The sequence below is a fragment of the Hypanus sabinus genome, chromosome 3, assembly GCF_030144855.1.
Source record: "Hypanus sabinus isolate sHypSab1 chromosome 3, sHypSab1.hap1, whole genome shotgun sequence".
NCBI classification, from domain to species: Eukaryota; Metazoa; Chordata; class Chondrichthyes; order Myliobatiformes; family Dasyatidae; genus Hypanus; species Hypanus sabinus.
Window position 1 is genome coordinate 176,149,634 of NC_082708.1, and position 16,376 is coordinate 176,166,009.

The 16,376-nt window shown below is 44.7% G+C and overlaps 1 protein-coding gene across 2 annotated transcripts in view; it reads right to left on the bottom strand.

The window, feature by feature from the left end:
• Positions 1 to 16,376, bottom strand: part of suclg1 (succinate-CoA ligase GDP/ADP-forming subunit alph) — an 81,579-nt gene that overhangs the window by 42,405 nt on the left and 22,798 nt on the right. For both annotated transcript variants that reach the window (XM_059965691.1, XM_059965693.1), the window contains exons 3-5: positions 5,396 to 5,512; positions 2,149 to 2,361; positions 747 to 804 (exon numbers count right to left, since the gene is read on the bottom strand). In XM_059965691.1, the coding sequence (XP_059821674.1) occupies positions 747 to 804; positions 2,149 to 2,361; positions 5,396 to 5,512 (388 nt within the window). The remainder of the gene's footprint in view (positions 1 to 746; positions 805 to 2,148; positions 2,362 to 5,395; positions 5,513 to 16,376) is intronic.

A 16,376-nucleotide genomic window follows, 5' to 3' on the forward strand; every position in this document is an offset into this window, starting at 1 on the left:
GGAATTGAGGAGATTGAGAGGGGATCTGATTGAAACGTTTAAGATAATTAAAGGATTTGATAGGATTGAGGCAGGAAATATGTTCCAGATGTTGGGAGAGTCCAGTACCAGAGGGCATGGATTGAGAATAAGAGGTCAGTTATTTAAAACAGAGTTGAGGAAGAGCTTCTTCTCCCAGAGAGTTGTGGAGGTGTGGAATGCACTGCCTCGGAAGACGGTGGAGGCCAATTCTCTGGATGCTTTCAAGAAGGAGCTAGATAGATATCTGATGGATAGAGGAATCAAGGGATATGGGGACAAGGCAGGGACTGGGTATTGATAGTGAATGATCAGCCATGATCTCAGAATGGCGGTGCAGACTCGAGGGGCCGAATGGTCTACTTCTGCACCTATTGTCTATTGCCTAAATTTGGAGACCAAAACTGAACACAATGCCTTCCCAGCATTTACAATGTGCTCACCTTATCTGTTTGTTTAAACCAGCAATTTGTAGCTTACCCTCTCCCCAACATTAACAATCGTTCCTTTAGCTGCCTTTATCCCACAGGCTGGGATCTTTTCCAAATCCCTATCTTCATCACAATGTCTTATAATCCTCAATCAAACTTTTGAGCACCTGCCGTAATACTCCCTGTACTTCTTAAGCAGCTGCATTAAATATAAAAACACAAATTGAAGTTTCCTTTAGTACACATCACTGCCAAAAGTTCTTAAGTGATAAAAATCATTTTGGCTCTGGTACTCACCAATTCTTCCCTTCTTATGGATGTGCCCAGGCATGATTCCAATTTTACACTCTCCAGGCTAACAAAAGAAAATGATTAAATATTGCTGAAGTTTACACACAGCAGTTGAAGTAGCAAAATATAAAGAATAAAAAATGTTTAAAACATTTAAGGGAGACAACAAAAACAACAAGAGAAAAACAAGTTAGCTGAACTAATTATAACAAGAGAGATATACACAACCAGATACATAGCAACTTCAGAGTGAAGAACATGACAGTGTACTTCAGAATCATGTTCATTATCACCAGCATGTGACGTGAAATTTGTTAACTTAGTAGCAGCAGTTCAATGCTATTTTATTTCCAAATACAGGCAAAACGGATAAAATTTATTAATTCTAATTCTCCATCATAGAATGCAAATAGGCAAAACTAGGATTCTTACCATTCCCTCCTACTTCTAATTTACATGTTTGTGAGGGGTTTGGGGTTTGATGTTCCAGCTGCTGTTTTACGTGTAGGCGATCTGTTAGTTCTTTTTGTGTAAGGGAGGGAGTGTTTCTTTTTCTTTTTGTGTGGGGCAGGGGGTTATTGTCTTTTCTATCAATGACTCCTGTGGCTGTTCTGTATCTCATGACTGTGGAGAAGACGAATATCAGTGTTGTATTGTATATACATACTTTGAACCTTTGTGTACATCACATGTAAGTTAACAAAAATGCAACTGGAATGGTGGCCTTCGTTACAAAGGGGGTGGAGTACAAAAGTAGAGAAGTCTTGCTACCACTGTAAGACTTGATGAGCCCATTCCTGGAACACTGCAATCAGTTTTGGTTTGTTTGAGAAGTACTTGCACTGGGAGAACAGGAATCAAATTTATTATCACTTACATGTGAGGTGATTTTTTTTTGTTTTGAGGCAGAAGTGTAGAAGTAGTTCAGAGAAAGTTCATCAATAGATTGCTGGGAAGAAGGAACTGCTTCATGAGGAAAGGTTGGGCAGACTGGAAATGATCTTCTTTGAACATTCAAGATGCTGAGAGGGTGCTTAGTCTTGTGGGAGATCTTCGAAAGGAGGATGTAGTTTCGGAATAAGTGGTCACCATTTTAAGAAAGAGATAAGAGGAGTTTTGTTTTCTTTCACTGCTGGAAGATGACAGCTTTTCGAGACTATACCCTGGAGAGCCGAGGCGAGTAAGTCATTGAATATATTCAATACTGAGATAAGCAGGGTTGACAGGAATAGGGAATAGGCAGGAAAGTGGAATTAAGACCAAGATTAAATCGATTGTAATTCCAGGCAGAGCAAATTTCAGAGACTCTGCCAAGTCTGATCTCCTGTACCCATGCATGTTTCACAAATATTTTATGTCATTATTAGCACACTAAAGTGGCAATCGATTACTTGGTAAAGACACTTACATTTATTACTCCTGGACAGTTGGGGCCGATGAGGCGGGTCTTACTCTGACGCAGTAGCCTATGTTTCACTTTTACCATGTCCTGCTGAGGTATGCCTTCAGTGATACAAACCACTAGGGGGATCTCGGCATCTATTGCTTCATGGATGGCAGCAGCTGCAAATGGAGGAGGGACGTAGATAACAGATGCATCAGCTCCTGTGCTTTCTTTTGCCTAAAGGTGCAGACATCAGAGAAGTTTATTCTTAATGGGGTTCCATAAATTTGGGCTGCTAACATTTTCTTTTCATTTCTGATGAAACATAATGCGACAAGCAGAATGATCCAGGGTTTGCACATCAGTTAATAACTCATCAGGGGTGATTGATAAGTTTGTGGCCTAAGGTAGAAGGAGATGAGTTCTAACGAAGGGTCTCGGCCCGAAATGTTGACAGCGCTTCTCCCTATAGATGCTACCTGCCTGGCCACCAGCATTTTGTGTGTGTTGTTTGAGTTATTAACTTCAAACTTTCTGCAAAATCACTCAAAGAGTTGAACTGCATTGTGCATGTAATGAGAGCTGTATAACTCATATCCTTCTACCTTAGGCCACAAACTTATCAATCACCCCTGCTGTGGACACTTTCTGGAGGTCCAAGATCCGTATGGTCTACGAACGCTGGACTAAGTGTGTAAATGTAGGAGGGGACTATGTTGAAAAATAAATGTGCTAGGTTTTCTAAAATCGACTCCTTCTACCTTAGGGCACAAACTTATCAATCACCCCTTGTATAACAAAGCACATCATAAACACTTGCAAGGAAAGCAAATCTTAAAATGTTCAAATAACTTCAAAAATATACATTATGTAATGAGATTAATATAGTCTACTTACTGTTAATAGTAATTGGATTTCATTAGTTGGCCAAAAAAATTGATTACAGAGAATAGGTTTACTAGGGATCACAAATGAAGGCAGATTAGTGGATTTTATTTTTTTCATTAATTTTAGAGATAAGTCCTGTAACCATCCCAGTGCACCCGTAGTGCCCAATTTCGCCCATGTGAACAACTAACCTACTAACCCACACATCTTTGTAATGCGGAAAGAAACTGGGGCATCTGGAGGAAATACATGTGGTCATGTGGAGAACGTAACAACTCCTTACAGACAGTGGCAGGAACTGAACCCAAGTCGTTAGTGCTACAATAGTGTTTCACTAACCGCTGCTCTACCATGTTGCCCATTTCAAGTGGCAAGTTCTAGAAAATGGGGTTGAATTTATTGAATACAAAGCTGCTTATTATAGTAGAGCAAAGGCAAAGGATATTAACAAGAGGTCTTTATCAGCCTTCATGTATTTCAGTATTTTTGAAGCTAGCTTTCCATTCTTCACCTCATCCAAAACTCTGCTTGCATTTCCGTGCCTGTGATCCCTGGTGCACATTGTCAGTATCACTGAACTCCACCTGATTAAAACTAAGGTTCCTGTTTGAATCCTTCTCGCTGGCTTCCCCAGATCGATAACCTTCAACCTGCCCCCAAAGGTCTCTCAAATTCTGAACTCCCTACAATTCACATTCTCAGTATTATTTATTTTTACTATTGTATTTATTCTCACAGTTCATCTTCTTTTGCACATTGGTTGTTTGTCAGTCTTGGTGTGCTTTTTCATTGATTCTATTATACTTTTTTTTATTGTGAATGAATTCAAGAAAATGAATCTCAGGGTAGTATTTGGTGACATATCTTCTAATAGAACTACAATCTTGTCATGGTTTGGAGGTTTGCGTGCCTCAATGTTGAGGCAAGCTATGTTGACTGGAGTCAGGGTTTTATGTTTTGTCTCTCGGTAGGGTCACCCAAGCCAAGCAGATTAATGTGTAGAGGCCACACTACGAGTGGTCCACTGGTCTTCCAGGTTCAGGGGTTCTGCTCAGGGATAACAACCCTAACTTGTAAAATAAAACTGTTACAGAAACAGCAATGAAGAATCCTTCTACATCTGAATGCGATGATATTCTTGAGTCCCCATATGGGACTTCTACGGCTGACAGTAACGAAAGATGAAATGAAGCTGCTGGCATGATAAAGGAAGCCCTAAACACTACCAAAAATGGATGACCTTCATTGCTGTCCTAAATGTTCATGGCATAACGGGAAGTAAGTATGGTGACATATACTGTATGTACTTTGATAATATATTTACTATGATATTTGAAGACCTCAACCTCAGCTCCCTTGTATTTGACTAATTACAGAGAGCTTGCTTTCAGTAAATTCAGCCCTTTTTTCTGGAAGACACAAGAGACCTTAGATGCTGGAATATACAACAACAAACATACTGCTGGGGAAATTCAGTGGGTTGAACAGTATCTGCAGGGAGTAAAGGAACCATTGACGCTCTCGTGCAAGATTTCAACGTGAACTGTTGACAATTCTTTTCCCCAAAAGGATGTTACTTCACCAGCTGAATTCAAAAACTCTGACTTGTTGCCAGTTTTCTAGCTGTTACTCTGTAAAAGCCATCCTTTATGATTCTCTTTAAATCCCAACTTCTCCAATCATGTTTTTGACCAACTTCTGTAACATCTCCTCTGGTTTGATTTCACCCTAATATTTGTGGTAATCATCTTTGAAGGGCTTTTGTGTAAATTGCTGATGTTGAAAAGTGCCTCAAACAAGAACTATCTGGTGGGGTGAGTTTTACTCAATTATTTTATGCTGCAAATCTTGTGAGCTGCAGTTAACAGTTAAAATTATCACCACTATAACAATGTGAAAGCCTTTTTGGTCATGGTACAATAAAATACAATGGTTTTTTCTCCACAACTTCAGTCCAGTCGATTACCATCCCAAGGGGCAAAATAAGCTCCATCACATTGGTTAGTTGCTTTGCCTGTGGGATAAGTGATTATGTGAGAACAATTTAAATTAAAATGCTGCAGTGTTGTGTTATTAGTCAGTAAAACATGCTTGGCCATTAATGGCACACTGTAGTAGCAATATATTTAAACAATGTTTTAAAATAGATTTTAAAACTGATTCTGAAATGGTGATAAAACTCAAATTTTAAGATTTATGCAGATGCCATATTTACACCTCTCTAAAAATGAAGTTTCAGCATGTAGACATTAGTTGCCGCGAGAAATCTGCATGGCAAATGGTGATCGATTCTCTCATAATATTTTTGCTAATTATACAGAAACAGGGATAATTCTCTTTAGTAAGAAGTCATCACTGAATACATAAAATTAACAGCACTTACCTCTTGAACTGTGTTGAAGACAGGCAAATTCAAGTGGCTTTTACCACCTTTCCCTGGTGAGACACCCCCTACTAAATTAGTGCCATAATCTAAAGCCTGCTGGCTGTGGAATGTTCCCTGGAATATATGAAAAATAAGGAAAAATAAATCAATGCGGAATGAAATAGCATCTTGAGGTAGAAACAATTTGCTGGAGCAACTCAGCGGGCGAAGCTGTATCTGTGCAAAGAAAAGGATTTTTTTTTAATTTCAAAAATAAATTTATTGGCAATAAAAAATACGTAAAATAAAACAACAGTATAAAGCTCTTTAGATTCTTAGCATCATTTGGGCAATACCTTCAGTAATGTTAGCACTTATTTTGTGCATTGTTTCATGACTACTCGTCGGCCCTACGAGGTGATGCACACTTTGCTGTTTGAAGGGCTTCCCCTGGGACTCATCGCCTTAATGTCCAGTAGCAAAAGGAACTTTGACTGTGGTCCTTCCCTAAAGAGCATTTGCTCTGGTCAAATCAAGTTTCGGTGTGTACTCTGTACCCTGAATTATGCCAGTTAGTAGCATTCTCTTACAGACATTCACGCTCTACTGAATGACATTTTGGGCACACCTAAGAGTGCCTTTCACCAAATTGATAATCTCTCCATAGCACCTGAAGAGTGAAGAGTCTCTTCACATGACACTCTGAACAGCCCAAAATTCAGTGTGTGCTCTGGTACACAACTAGAGGGGGAGGGGTACGGGAAGGTGAATATCACAATGTTGATATCCTTCCATTTTCCTCACATTCATGTGGCTATCCGAATGTCTCTTAGAAGTCTTTAATGTATCTGTCTCTATCATCACCCCAGGCAGTGCATTTCAGGCACCCACCAGTCCCTGTATAGAAAGCATGCTCTTCACATCTCACCTTAAATGCATGCCCTCTGCTAGTAGACATTTCACCACAGAGTTTCCGTTAACATGGCGGCATGCTCAGGTGCAGCAGCCACTCCAGGTACAATCAAAGGTATATTTGGTCATCCTTTACGTCTTTTTTATGATCAGAAGTCACTGCTAGATAGTAAAAACATCAAGTATTGCAAGACTATCCCATCAGCAAGTTGCTAGTTAGTGATGGAGCTGGGCATATTAAGTGTTGTTGTGTTATCACCTGGATCCGTGTGCTGTTTTTGCTGAGATGGTGCCCTGTGTAAGCGACTGCAACTGCTGTCTCTTGTGGTTGACATCTTGAAATATTAAGCATATGCCTCCCATACCCTGAAATTGCTGAATTATCTCCTCCATGGTTTATCAAGCAGATTATCTGTCAGGCACAGGATTAAATTTGCCATGAGAAGTCAACATACAAGAAAGTCAATTCACTCAAGGAATGGAAGCAGTTGAATGAGATGAAAAACAAAGTTCTCTGATCAATGTGTGAATGGGAGCTATTAGAGAGTGAGAACATTGACAAAACAATATTGAAAAAAGAATGTAGAAGTCGTGAAATACAGAGCAAAATATGCTCCCGGCAGGTCAGGCTGAAGTTGTTCTCCAATCTCAGAAGTGGATAAAGAAGGTGGTAAAACAAACAAGCTAAGCCAATATCACATAAAAGTAATTGATACAGATGGATATCAAACATGAGGAAATCTGCAGATGCTGGAAATTCAAGATCTTCGTCAGGTCTCGGCCCGAAACGTCAACAGCGCTTCTCCTTATAGATGCTGCCTGGCCTGCTGTGTTCCACCAGCATTTTGTGTGTGTTGCAGATAGAAATCAATTTAGCCAACAGTTATTTCCAATAGAGCCCAAGAAGCAGCACTGGTATAACGAGCCCAATCACAATGGTCCACATCTACAATGGAACTGCCACTTCACACGACCATCCACTCTATGCAAGTGCATCCAATAGATACATTACAGCCAAAGTGCCATAATAACAGGATACAAAAGAACATTTCAGAGTTTGAATTAGAACAGAATTAAACAGAATTAAATTACTTTTTAAATGCTCAAAGATATTGCTTAAATCACAAATCCATTCCCCCATTCTGGATCTCCTCTTACTCCTTCTCTTCTCCTTACCTATCACCTCTCTCTGGTGCCCCTCCTCCTTTCCTTTCTCCCCTGGTCCACTCTCCTCTCCTACCATTTCCTTCTTCTTCAGCCCTTTACCTTTTCCACATATCACCTCCCAGCTTTTCACTCATCCCACCTCCCGCATCCATCTACTTTCCCCTTCACCTGGCTTCACCCTATTATCACCTGCCAGCTTGTACTTCTTCCTCACCCCCCCACCTTCTTATTTTGGCTTCTCCCCACCTTACTTTCCAGTACTAATGAACAGTTTCAGTCCATTTCTACAACATTTTGTGTGTGTTACTTAAAAAAAAACTTTTTAACAAGGTAACATTTAACATACACAGTGCAGAATCAGAATTAGGTTTAATATCACTGGCATATGTCGAGAAATTTGTTAACTTTCCAGCAGCAGTACAATGCAATACATGATAAATATTAAAAAACTGAACCTCAGTAAGTATATATATATGTATATTAAACAGTTAAATGAAAATAAGGAGCACAAAATCAAATATTTTAAGAAGTAGTGAGTTAGTGTTCATGGGTTCGATTTCCATTTAGAAATCAGATGGCAGAGGGGAAGAAGCTGTTCCTGAATCACTGAGTGTGTATCTTCAGACTTCTGTACCTCCTACCTGACAGCAACAATGAGAAGAGGAAAGCATGAATAAAACTTAAAGCTTAAAGAATCAACCTCTTAGAAACTAATGCCTGGGTTTATATACACAGTAGTGGCGCACAAGGTGCTACAAAAGGAACACACGGAGGCAGAGAGAGCTGAACTCAGAATGGTTTTACTGATTCAAACCTGTGCGCTTGAAACCCCCTTCCAAGGTCCCTGCGAACAGCAGGGCGGACATGACATCAGACCGTCCCCGAGCGGGTCGTGCATCTGCTTGCAGCTTCTGATGGCATTTCGAGTCCCGTGTGTGCGGACCGCCAATCCCCCCCCCCCCCCCCCAGAAACGTCCATCAGGGGAGTGGAGCCCCCAGTCTGGGTGGCTTGCCTGGGTGGCCAGCCCCGCCAGTGCGGTGTGGGTACCCTCACCGGCTGCTCAATGTCCAAGTGCATCGGCTTGAGGCGGTCCACTGTAAAAGTCTCTTCCTGGCCACCCACCTCCACGACACACGTGGATCCGTTGTGCCGGATCACCCTGAAGGATCCCTCATACGGCCAGTGTAGAGGTGACCTGTGCATGCCCCTGCGAATAAGAACATACTCACCATCTCGGAGGTCTTTGGGGTGAAGGATGGTGTGGGAACATGCCTGGAGGTTGGGACCGGCGCTAGGGTCCCTACCCTGTCCCGCAGCCTCGTTAGCACGGCAGCTGGAGTTTCGGCCGAAACTCGGACCTCAGGTACGAACTCGCCTGGGACCGTCAGGGGGGCGCCTTAGACCAATTCCACTCAGGAGGTGCCCAGGTCCTCCTTGGGGGTTGTGCAGATGCCCAGTAGGACCCAGGGAAGCTCGTCTGTCCAGTTGGGACCCCTGAGGCGCGCCATCAGGGCTGACTTGAGATGCCGGTGGAAACGCTCTACCAAACCATTGAACTGGGGATAGTACGCTGTGGTGTGATGCAGCTGGGTGCCCAGGAGCTGCGCCAGAGCTGTCCACAACCCGGACGTGAACTGCGCCCCTCTGTCGGAGGTGATGTCTGTTGGGAGGCTGAACCTGGCGATCCAGTTCGCAATGAACGCCCTGGCGCAGGACTCAGTGGACGTGTCTGCAAGCAGTACGGCTTCTGGCCATCTGGTGAACCTGTCTACCATGGTAAAGATATACCTGGAGCCCCGGGAGACTGGCAGAGGGCCAACAATGTCCACGTGGATGTGCTGGAACCTCCTTTGCAGCGGCTGGAACTGCTGGAAGGGAGCTCTCACGTGCCGCTGGACTTTGGCGGTCTGGCAGTGTACGCAGGTCCTGGCCCAGTGTCCGACCTGTTTGCTCAAACCGTGCCAGACGAATCTGTCCGCTACCAGATTGATGGGACGCCCGGATGGACAGGTGGGCCAGGTTCTGTAGCGTGTCGAACACCTGGCGCCTCCACTGGAACCACGGGTCAGGGTTTGCTGGTAGACATGTTGCACAGGAGTCGATCCGCTGCCGGGCTGATGGAGACGTCCTCCAACTGGAGCCCCAAAACGGCGGTGCGGTAAGCCGGGTTCTCGGGGTCCGACCGCTGTGCTTCTGCCAGTGCTGCGTAGTCTATTCCTGTGGACGATATGCCTACTGAGACAGTGTGTAGGTGATGATGTTGTTCTTCCCTGTGATGTGGCGGGCGTCAGTGGTGAATTCTGAAATAAAGGACAAGTGCCTCTGCTGCCGAGCCGACCATGGGTCCGATACCTTGGCCAGTACGAAGGTGAGGGGCTTGTGGTCTGTATACACAGTGAAATCCCTTCCCTCCAGGAAGTGCTGGAAATGCCGGACAGCCAGGTAGAGCGCTAGCAACTCTCTGTCGAAGGCGCTGTACTTCATCTCCGGTGGCCGTAGGTGCCGGCTGAAGAAAGTGAGTGGCCGCCACTGGTCCTCGACGAGCTGCTCCAGCTCACGACCAACTGCCATGCTGGAAAAATCGACTGTGAGCGCCATGGGTACATCGACTCTCAAGTGCACTAGGAGGGCCGCCTTCGCCAGCGCCTCCTTGGTCTGCTCGAACGCCTCCGTGGACTCCGTGTCCCATGCCACTTCTTGGGCCTTGCCAGTCATCAGGCTGAACAAGGGTCTCATGATGCGGGCCATCGACGACACGAACTGATGATAAAAGTTGACCATCTCCACGAACTCCTGCAGGCCCTGGACCGTGCTGGGCTTGGGGAACTGGTCGATGGCCTGGACCTTGTCCAGTAGGGGAACTGCACCATGCCGGTTGACTCTGTGGCCCAAGAAGTCGATCTCCGTCAGCCTGAACTGGCACTTTGCCAGATTGATTACCAGTCCGTGGTTGCTTGGGCATTGGCAGAGCTGGCGCAAATATGCCACGTGCTCTTGGTTCGAATTGCTGGCCACCAGGATATCGTCCAATTAAACGAAAGCAAAATCCAGGCCGCGTCCCACCAAGCCCATGAGCCTCTGGAAAGTTTGGGCTGCATTCTTGAGACCAAAAGGCATCCTCAGGAATTCGAACAAGCCGATGAGGGCTGTCTTGGGCATGTTGTTGGGGTAGACTGGGATCTGATGGTATCCCTGGACCAGGTCGATTTTGGAGAAGATGGTCGCTCCATGCAGGTTTGCCGAGAAGACCTGGATGTGAGGTACCGAGTATCTGTCGGCGGTTGTGGCGTCGTTGAGCCTTCAGTAGTCTCTGCAGGACCTCCATCCTCCTGTGGACTTGGGCACCAAGTGCAGCGGGGATGCCCACGGGCTGTCTGAGCAGAGTATGATCCCCAGCTCTTCCATCTTACGAACTCCTCCTTGGCGAGGTGGAGCTTGTAGGGTGGGAGCCTGCGAGCTTGGACGTGCAGTGGCGGTCCTTGCGTGGGGATATGGTGTTGCACGCCATACTTGGGGTTGGCCATGGAGAACTGCGGGGTGACTATGGAGGGGAATTCCGCCAACACCCTGGCGAATTCGTTACCCGAGAGGGTCACAGAATCCAGGTGGAGGGCCGGTAGCTTGGCTTCTCTGAGCTGGAAAGTCTGGAACGTCTCGGCGTGGACCAAACACCAGCCTTTCAAGTCAACCAGGAAGCAGTTGGCGCGTAGGAAGTCTGCCCCTAGTAGCAGCTGTGACACCGCTGCCAACGTGAAAGTCCAAGTGAAACGGCTGGACCCGAAATGAGGTGTGATAGTTCGCAGGCCTTACGTCCAAACACTGGTACCATTTGCGGCAGTGAGTTCGGGGCCTTGGGCCGTGTTATGAGTGTCCATATTCGAAGGGGGAAGCACACTGATTTCGCTGTGGCTAGGCCCACGGAAGCTGCTCCACGTTGCTTGCTCTGCCAAAGGACGTCTGCTTTAACCATGACCCCGCGAGGAGGAGGTGAATGTCCTCTGGAATTGGCTTGAGGAACAACTGTTCGAATAGAAGGCACAGCTTATGGCCGTCCAAGAGCGCCAGCATATCATTCATGAGCTCGGATGGCATGCGGTCGCCCAGGCCGTCCATGTGTAGGAGTCGCGCGGCCCGCTCACGGTGGGAGAGTCTGAAGGTACGCAGCAGGAGCGCCTTAAGCTGAGTGTACCTGTTCTCCATTAGTGGCTGGTGTAGGAAGTCAATGATCTGGCCTGCCGTCTCCTGGTCGAGCGTGCTGACCACGTAGTAGTACCGCGTGGCGTTGGCTGTAATGTCTCTGATATTGAACTGGGCCTCAGCCTGCTCTAACCAAATGTGGGGCTGAGTGGCCCAGAAAGTCGGAAGCTTCAGAGCGACCACGTTGTGCAAATTGCTCGAACTCATGGCTGGCTGCGGAGTCGCTGGTTCCAGATGCCGTCTGGAATGTCGGGGTCACCAATGTAGTGGCGCACAAGGCGCTACAAAAGGAACACACGGAGGCAGAGAGAGCTGAACTCGGAATGGTTTTACTATTCAAACTTGCGTGCTTAAAACCCCCTTCCCATAGGTCCCTGTGAACAGCAGGGCAGACGTGTCGTCAGACCGTCCCCAGAAGGTCCGCCCCGAGCGGGTCATGCGTCTGCTCGCAGCTTCCGGTGGCGTTTTGAACCCCGTGTGTGCGGACCGCTACAACAGCATGTATAATTAAATTATGGGAAAATATGTAAACTTTGAGTATTGCTCTAAGGAAAATTGTACAACCACTTAAAAGGCAAAGGTTGTACCTAAGCTAAGGAGAGAATGATTTACCACCTGACAGATTTAATGCTCTGGAGCCCCAAATAAGTAGATTTGCTTTGTATTAAAATAAAGCAGTTAACCTGTTTCAGATTTCTAATATCTGCAGTTTCTTAAGTTTCATTGTATTAAAAGTTTTCTTAAACTTTGATGCAATTCTACTTTTTGCAGTTTTGCCAGGATTTTTGAATTGAAATCCAAATCCCTCACCTACAATCTTCAAGCCGACTCAGCAGCAAATATAGCAATTAATGAAGTTATTTGCAAGTCTAATCACAGAAGGAATTAATTATCAACCATACCAAAAGAGAATATCACAAATTCTTAAATTCTGATAACCAAGGTCAAATGTAGAAGACTGAAGATATAAAGATTAGGTTTATTTGTCACATGTACATCAAAACATCCAGTGAAATGGATTGCTTGTTTCAGAGATGGTAGCCTGCAAGTGTTGTACGCCTCTGGCACTAACACATGCTCACCATTTACTAACCCTAATGTGTACGTCTTTGGACTGTGGGAGAAAAACCAAAGCACCTGGAGGAAACCCTATGCTGTCACAAGGAGAACATGCAAACTCCTTACAGTGTTGGAAACCGAACCCCGATCTTACAGCTGGCAACTGCAAAGCATCGCACCAATTGCTACGCTACTGTGCCTGCCGACATAAACTCCATTTAACAATTGTTCAAAGATGATAAATTTGTAGTCAGCTGTAGAAGTGACATGGAAAAGAATGAAAGGAATACAAATGCACAAATCTGGATAATCTTTTAATACTAAAATGGATAGATAAATATTATCATTTTGCTCCACACCTCATGTTCCTCTTCAGTTCACACACACTGAAAGGTGGATAAATGATTTTATGCTAGATCCATAAATCTGTCACTGGATCTAGAGCAGAACAGCAAACTCACAGAGATGATTATAACACAAAAAAAATAGCGAGGAATAATGCTCAAAGAAAAGCAATGTCAAAGCACCGTGCTCATTAGACAGAGAATAAAAGTGTGCAGGAATTTGAATTTAATAGAAAAGCTTTAAAAGTGGCCTACATCTGTTGGCAGAAAGGTCAGTAACCATAGATGCTATCTGTCCTACTAATTAAAACTTAACAATTGTGCACCCAATTTGCAAACTATTCTGTGTTCTACCTTGCTAGTTCAACATCTATGATTTCACTTTCCAGAGATTATTTGTACCTCAAAAATCCATCAGTTCTCTCAGATCCAACCACACTATGTTCTGCTGCAAACAGACAACAGGCCAGAGCAGACTTAGAAAGTCAGCAAGTCCATTCTGAATGGCAAGCATTCACTTCTGATCCTGCCTAGAACAGAGACAGATCAAAATCATGTAGCCCCTCAAAACTGGGGTTTTCCCAACTGCATTCCAACAATGAAATTTTCATGACGTCCAGCAGGGAGACTTCACTGCAATTCTCCTCAAAAAAATAAATGGACTTCCCTTCGAGTGGATTAGGTACTTTGGAAATCTACCCAATCCACTCATAAACCAAGTTCACTTATTTCAATAGAAAAGAACTACTTCAATGGACAAGGGTAAACAATAAACAGTTTACAATTATGTAAATGGGGCAATTGGGCTAAAGAGCCTGTTTCTGTCTTGTATTAATCTATGAGGAATCTATGAGATGTTCAAAGGTTCATTTATTATCAAAGTATACAACTTGAAGTTATTCTTCTCCAGGTAGCCATGAAACCAAGAAAGAAAAGAAAGGCAGCACAATCAAGTCTGAAATCACAGATCATCGGGGGACTGTGAGAGTTTGTGAAGGTGCCTCCATGTTTTGATGGTCAAAGTGAGCATAAAAGGCATTCAGTTTATCTGGGAGTGAAGGCTTGTTGTCACGTATGTTGCCTATTGTCCAGTTACACTTATATGCACTGTGGTGAACTGCTTTCAGAGGTTGGTGATGAAACATTCAAGCCCTGCCTGAGAAGCAACATGGATCCAGTCCAATTTGCATATTGTCACAACAGGTCATCAGAGAATGACAGTATTCAAGCCCTGCCATAGCTGTTGAGCAACCTGCGTAAAGGAATATCTGGAAGGCTGCTTAAATGGTTACAGAGCTACCTTCATGGGCGGACCATCAAAGTTGTTATCTCCAGTCAGGCTTCTGATTCTTCAACCATCAATGCATCTGTACCACAGGGTTCAATAGTTGGGCCACTTCTGTTTTCCATCTTTATTGACAACTTGGTTGATGCATGCAGTAACGAGATATACCTGTACGCTGATGACTTCACACTATCTCACCAATTAGAGCAGGAGAGAGTAATACAGTGACAGCAGGACTGAGTAGGGATCTTGACAGGATGAAAGCCTGGGCAGACGACTGGAATGTCACCTTTGAACCTACTCTGTGCAAGGTGAAGGTGATGTCTAGGAAGAGGAATCCATCTACCCCCGACCTGTATTTTGGGAACTGCAAGCTGGATTCAGAGAAGGAGCTAGTAATCCTTGGTGTTAATACTGACAGCAAGTTGGTGTGGGATAAACACCCTTCCACTATTTCAAACAAGGCTGGACAAAGGCTTGGAGCTCTGCGGAAAGTAGCATCCAAACTAAACAAAGAGGGCAGAGCCATGGTTTACAAAGCCCAGGTACAAAGTATCATGGAGTATGCCTGCTTATCATGGATGAATGCCTCACAGAGTGTCCTCAGCCAGCTTGATTCCATTCAAAGGAAGGCTCTCAGGATTATAGGTGTAGATGAAGCCACAGCTCGTGAGAAGCTGGCCATCAGTAGCTTACACCACAGGCGACAGGTTGCTGCAGCTACTGTGCTGTACAAAATGCACACCAGCCACAACCCTCAGACCTTCACGCCATGCTGCCTTCATCTAATGAGAGACGGTGCACCACACGATCAAGTTTCTCTATGCCTGCTCATGCTGTTTCTATACCTGATGCAAGAACCTACACTCCGGATAGAAGCTTCCTTCACTGTGCTATCAGAATTTGGAACAGCCTTCCAGATGCTGTGGTTGGAAGCATCTGCGACGATGGGGCCCAAGCCTTCAGGAGTCGAGTGCACAAACACGTATCATCTCTGGGAGGGAGGTCACATGCTTCTCCATAAGCTATCGTGAAGGGGACCAGGATGGCAATGCTTGGTTGTTGGCAGGTAGGGTTAATATCTGACTTTCAAGAGCACTTGTGAGTTATATCTCGGCTGGACTTAGTCCTTAAACAGCTGGAGAACAGTGCAGAAAGAACAGGTGCTGTTTTCTCCCGGTAGGGATTAGTTTTTAGTTCCAAGTGCTCCTGTCACGTTTTGTCACCCTGTAACCTTATCCTTCAATCTCTCTGAATTATGGAGGACAGCATGTGTATAAATGTCTCTCTCCAGCAGACTTCATCATGATCGTCATGATTCCAGTATTTCTACTATTTTTTAAATGTTTCTTAATTGTACATATGATTTTTTTAATGTTCTATCGCTGAGCAGCAGTGAACCATCTGATTGGCCTATCAGAGTTCTCTATAGGAACTAGTTGACTTGATCAGCATTTCTGATTTGGCTATTGTTCACAATTGCACTTAATAAAAAAAAACCTTCAGTGATTCAAATTTGGTCCAGAATTGCCACTTCGTATGTAAGATTGCTTTCCGAAGATCATACCTGGTCGTCTTTTGTAATTTTGTAGCCAGTCCTGAATGCCACAGCTCTGGCCCTCAGCAAATTGCGGACCTCATGACTCACTCAGGGCTTCTGGCTGGGAAGACTGAATGATTTTATAGGGACATACTCGTCTACGACTGTTTTTATAAAGCCTGTGACAACCGCAGTGTATTGGTTCAGACTCTCTGATGAGTCCTTGAACACTGTCCAGTCGACCAATTTAAACAATCCTGGAGCCGCTGTTCTGCCTCCAGCGACTGATCACCTTTTTGTTGTGCTTATCTCTGAAGCCTTGCTCTTTAACCTCTGTCTGTATGCTGGTAGGAGGAGCAGGACAGCTAAGTGAGGCTTCCTAAGTGAGTCCCATGACAACCAGTTACCAGGAAACGTGGGCTGGCTGCACTTTACAGTCCATAATGTGGCAATCCCTTTTCCGAAGAGCCACAGAACACCTACAGATAGAATGG